Source organism: Chlorocebus sabaeus, chromosome 16 (genome assembly GCF_047675955.1).
Source record: "Chlorocebus sabaeus isolate Y175 chromosome 16, mChlSab1.0.hap1, whole genome shotgun sequence".
NCBI lineage: Eukaryota > Metazoa > Chordata > Mammalia > Primates > Cercopithecidae > Chlorocebus > Chlorocebus sabaeus.
The window spans coordinates 70,260,545-70,265,752 of NC_132919.1; the positions used below are offsets into that span (position 1 = coordinate 70,260,545).

A 5,208-nucleotide genomic window follows, 5' to 3' on the forward strand; every position below is an offset into this window, starting at 1 on the left:
AATAAAACTCATATTCTGCTAGGAAATGACAACAGTGGAGAGTCCTGACTTAGCAAACCAAATTCAACAATTTGATTTTTTTTTTTTTTTACAAGGCATGGGGTTCTGGATGGGTAGCAAAAATGACACTCTAATGAGATTAGCTTTCTGGGATAGGAATAGGCTTTCCCAAGAGCAAGAGATGTGTACCATGCCAACACCCCATGGACAGTGTATATAAATGTTCCATAGAGGCCTTGAGAGTCCAGAACCCGAGCTCCTTGCTAAGCTGCAACCTTCCTCTGCTAGCACCATGGCCACCCAGACCTGCACCCCGACCTTCTCCACTGGGTCTGTCAAGGGCCTCTGTGGCACAGCAGGCGGCATCTCTCGGGTGTCCTCCATCCGCTCTGTGGGCTCCTGCAGGGTCCCCAGTCTTGTCGGTGCCACGGGGTACATCTCTTCTGCTAGGTCGGGCCTCTCTGGCCTTGGGAGTTGCTTGCCTGGCTCCTACCTGTCTTCTGGGTGCCACTCCTCTGGCTTTGTGGGGAGCGGGGGCTGGTTCTGCGAGGGCTCCTTCAATGGCAGCGAGAAGGAGACCATGCAGTTCCTGAATGACCGCCTGGCCAACTACCTGGAGAAGGTGCGCCAGCTGGAGCGGGAGAACGCGGAGCTGGAGAGCCGCATCTGGGAGTGGTACGAGTCTCAGATCCCATACATCTGCCCAGACTACCAGTCCTACTTCAAGACCATCGAAGATTTCCAGCAGAAGGTGAGGGAGACCTGGCCCCTCTCCAGCTGAGCAGCCCAACTCTTAGGAGGTGTCTGTCTCATTCCAGGGCCTTTCCAGATGGGACAGTAGCTTTTAGGGAATTCTCCTGGTAGGGCAAATTTTCTCTCTAGGGCTTTGGTTTACTGGGAGACCCAGGCTTCTCTGTTGGTCTCTTGCTTGTACCTTGTTGCCAGCCATTCCTCACCCCTGTTCCCTTGCTGTAGGAAGGGAAGGAAGATGTACCAAGCCCCTACTGGATACAGCACTGTGCCCGATACTCTCCTATTCCCTGACTTATTTATTCTTCATCTTGGAGAGATTGGTATTACTGGACCCATCTAACAGATGTGGAAGTTGAATTTTGAGGGGGTCAGCAACTTGCTCAAGATCACACAGCCTAAGTGTTAGATGCAGAACGTGAACTCAGGTCTGCCTCACCCTGGTGTATCTCACTGTGCCACTCTGAAGGCTACAGGTGCCAGGACCGATGGCCACTGACATCCTTGGGATGCCCCTGTGGGGTGGATGCTCCCCTAACACCTGGGGTGTGTCTCAGGCCTGGAAATGCTGAAGGTGCTGGTGGTACACAGTAGCGTGGCCTCTGTGAGCTGAGCTATCCCCCTACCTGCCCCCACACTGCTGGGCCTCCTGTAGCTCATGGGAAACCTCTCATTCCTCAGATCCTGCTGACTAAGTCTGAGAATGCCAGGCTGGTCCTGCAGATTGATAATGCCAAGCTGGCCGCTGATGACTTCCGGACCAAGTGAGTGGGCCAGATCAGGGAAGGTTTGCCATACCACTTCCTTGCCTCTATCCCCTGCCTTTGGGAGCTAGTGAAGCAAGAATGAGGTTGGATGGGAAAATACGGCATGAGCCCTGGACCTCAGAGAAAAGGACCATCATGCTCCTGAACCATCAGTCACTGCAGCTGGACAGTAGGGCAGGGGGCCCTGCTGGTGTGTGGTTTCCTTTGCTACAGACTTGGCGGGGTTCTGTGTGTGCAGGTACGAGACAGAGCTGTCCCTGCGGCAGCTGGTGGAGGCCGACATCAACGGCCTGCGTAGGATCCTGGATGAGCTGACGCTGTGCAAGGCTGACCTGGAGGCTCAGGTGGAGTCCCTGAAGGAGGAGCTGATGTGCCTCAAGAAGAACCACGAGGAGGTGAGGCTGGTGCCACGTGACCTCCCATTGTTTCCCATCCAGCTTAGGGAGCCACTGCCGGGCCTTGGGCTTACTGTGTGGCAGGAACTAAACAAAACCCTTGCATTTCATTCTCATTTCATTTCATCCTTACAATAATCCCAAGAATTATAAACTGTTACAAGCTCCAGTTTACAGATGAGAAAACTTAGGCACAAAGAGGTTAAGTTGCTTGCCTAAGGTCATAGAGGGTCTACACTTTTGCCCATAATATTAAATTTCTATTTGGGCTCTAGTGCCTGATAAGAGCAATTTAATTTGCCTAGGGTTTGTATCATCTCACAAATATCCCACAGAAGGAAGTAGGTAAATACGGACGGGAGACCACGGATCAGAGAGATTTAAGTATCCTGTCTAATGCTGTGTGGCTGGTGACTGAGGGAAGAGGGTTTGAATTTAGGTCAGTGAAACCTGCAATCCAGCATCCTTTTCACAACCTCATGCTGTCTTACCTCCTCCCTGCAGGAAGTCAGTGTGCTGCGTTGTCAACTTGGGGATCGACTAAATGTGGAGGTGGATGCTGCTCCCCCAGTGGATCTCAACAAGATCCTGGAGGATATGAGATGCCAGTATGAAGCACTGGTGGAGAATAACCGCAGAGATGTGGAGGCCTGGTTCAACACCCAGGTGGGGCCGGGGTGCCCTGGGACCACAGGCTCCTGGGCTGGGGTTACCTTTGGAAGTAGCTTGGTTTGACCATGCTCTGGGCCCTCGAATGTGTTTCAGACCGAGGAGCTGAACCAGCAGGTGGTGTCCAGCTCGGAGCAGCTGCAGTGCTGCCAGACGGAGATCATCGAACTGAGACGCACGGTCAACACCCTGGAGATTGAGCTGCAGGCCCAGCACAGCATGGTGAGTGGCCCCTGCCTGCGTGGCTGGCCACGGCCTGCCGCAGGTCCCCGATGCATCAGCCTCAGCTTGCAGGCTCTCTTGGGGTATGATCACAGGCAACAGGCAGACGCCCAGGACTGTGGGTTTCTGGGGTACCGGATTCCTCCCCATGGGCAGCTCTTCCTCTTTCCCATTGCAGAGGAATTCCTTGGAATCCACCCTGGCGGAAACTGAGGCCCGCTACAGCTCCCAGCTGGCCCAGATGCAGTGCCTGATCAGCAACGTGGAGGCCCAGCTGTCTGAGATCCGCTGCGACCTGGAGCGGCAGAACCAGGAGTACCAGGTGCTACTGGACGTCAAGGCCCGGCTGGAGGGCGAGATCGCTACCTACCGCCGCCTGCTGGAGGGAGAGGACTGCAAGTGAGTGGGCTGGGGGAGGGCTTGACTGAACCTAGTGCCATGTGGAGGGCGTCAAACCCAGAAGTGGTTGTCACCCAGATGAAGGGGACTAAACCAAAGCCCCTTGAGATTCTCCATCTAGTCCCAGGCGTTGGTCATGCGCAGCGGGAGAATCCAATCCAACACACGCCGCATGTTTTCCGCCATCTTTTCTGATTGGCAGTTTTTGCTCTTAATTCCTGCAGCTCGGTCTTCTCACCCTTGGGAAATTCAGGGCACTGAGATGGTCTGAGGCCACCTGTCTCGCTTGATCCTCTAGATCTGTTTAACACGAATCTCAGTCCAGTACTCTGATGTCAAATGCACCGTGCATGATTTTGTTTCCTCAGGCTTCCTCCCCCACCTTGTGCCATGGCATGCAAGCCTGCTATTAGAGTTCCTTCTGTCCCCCTGGTGCCCTGTGCCCCTGCTGTGCCCTGCACCTCGGCTCCCCAGGTTGGCACTCAGATCCGCACCATCACCGAGGAGATCAGAGATGGGAAAGTCATCTCCAGGGAGCAGGTGCAGTCCCGCCTGCTGTGACAGTCCACTTCGTCCACCAGGTCAGGGCCCCCACCACAGGAAGGAGGACACCCCTGTGGCTTCTGGCTGCTTAATGACCCTGCCCTTCCCTAGAGGGGTCCCCCTATGCTTAGCAGGTTTTTCTACTAAAAATACTCCCCGTATTGTGTTTCTGGACTTAACTGTGCTTTTACGCCATGCAAAACCAGGTTTCCTGGAAATTTACCCAATAAAGTGTGTTCTCCTGGCATAGCAAACTCAATCCTGGCTGACTCTGTTGATGCTCATGTGCTTGTATGGTTCATGGGGGTGTTTGATCAGGGGCTGCAGTATAGTTGTGGGGTTTGCATTTAGGTCTATCTTCTCGGGCTCTGAGTGGAAGGCGGTGGCAGGGTGATTTCAAGTATTTAATAACAAAGAAGCCTAAGGACCTGGCCAATGAGAACAGACACTGACCTAGTCTGGATGGGTGCTGGCCATAGCTCTCAGCTTGGCCCTACCAGTGACTAGACATCTACTCACGGTGCCTACCCCAGAAGACACAAAGGCTCCCGAGCCAGTCCTCCTTTGTAGCCCGACCTGGATTCGGTGGCTATCTCTCTTTTACTTTCAGCTTCCCCTCTCTTATCCAGCTCCTGTCATCCTGCTCCCTGATACTGGGGATGGTTCAGGAGAGGAGGTCCCAGGACCAAGCAAAGAGGGCCAAACTCTAGGCAGTCAGCCTGAGCCAGCCACGCTGGGGCAGGCAGTCAGGGAGAGCAGGGAGGTGAAGGTGGAGGGCAGGTGAATCCATGTACCAACAAGGCACACAGGGCTGAACTGAAGGGTGTCAGGGATAGTGGGGGGGGGGGTGGGGGCTCAGACATGGAGTGGGGGGAGAGGACAGCCAGACTTCACTGTGGAGCAGAGGTCAAAGCCCTGGATTCCACTGGCAGACCCGAGTCAGGCAGGTCTGTGGGTGGGGCCTGACTTTGCCAGACCTGGACATCCCTCTGATCAGAGAAGCATGGCCTGGGAGAGGTCTGAGGGCCTGACGGTTGGTTCCTTTGCTCCCTGCTCCAGTCTTCACTTGAGAAAACAGGCCCACAGAGGGCAGTGACTTGTCCCAGGCCACAGAGCAGTGAGTGGCAGAGACCTGCCTATCACCCGGCTATTCTGACCCTGACTCTGAAGCTCTTCTCAGCAGTTTCTCTCTCTCTGCCTCTCTCTCTGTCTCTCTCTCTGTCTCTCTCTCTCTCTTCCCCCCTCCCCCTCTATTGCACTCACTCTCCTCTGGGCTCTCCTCTGGGTCATGGTCAAGACCTCCACGACCTGACTGTGCCTCATGTCATCTGCTATTTGCTGCTAAATGGGACTCTTCAGTCACTTGCTGAGCAAGCCAGAGGTGCAGCAAACACATATCAGACCCTGGGAGAAGACATGCACAGGTAGCATCAGAGCATCCTGCACTGAGCCCGACTCTGCTG

The 5,208-nt window shown here is 54.6% G+C and overlaps 1 protein-coding gene across 1 annotated transcript; it reads left to right on the plus strand.

The window, feature by feature from the left end:
* Positions 1–245: 245 nt before the first annotated feature.
* KRT36 (keratin 36) lies at positions 246–4,343 on the plus strand. The gene is made up of 7 exons (XM_008012717.3): positions 246–751; positions 1,432–1,514; positions 1,756–1,912; positions 2,417–2,578; positions 2,678–2,803; positions 2,982–3,202; positions 3,571–4,343. Exons 1-7 carry the CDS (start codon positions 293–295, stop codon positions 3,761–3,763), a joined length of 1,401 nt encoding a protein of 466 aa, XP_008010908.3. The 5' UTR covers positions 246–292; the 3' UTR covers positions 3,764–4,343.
* The last annotated feature ends 865 nt before the right edge of the window (positions 4,344–5,208 follow it).

Excerpts from the sequence above, each read along its gene's own strand:
- KRT36 (XM_008012717.3), top strand. The coding sequence starts at position 293 with ATGGCCACCCAGACCTGCACCCCGACCTTCTCCACTGGGTCTGTCAAG. Across the intron at positions 752-1,431 it reads TCGAAGATTTCCAGCAGAAG|ATCCTGCTGACTAAGTCTGA; the intron begins GTGAGGGAGACC and ends CTCATTCCTCAG. Across the intron at positions 2,804-2,981 it reads TGCAGGCCCAGCACAGCATG|AGGAATTCCTTGGAATCCAC; the intron begins GTGAGTGGCCCC and ends TTCCCATTGCAG.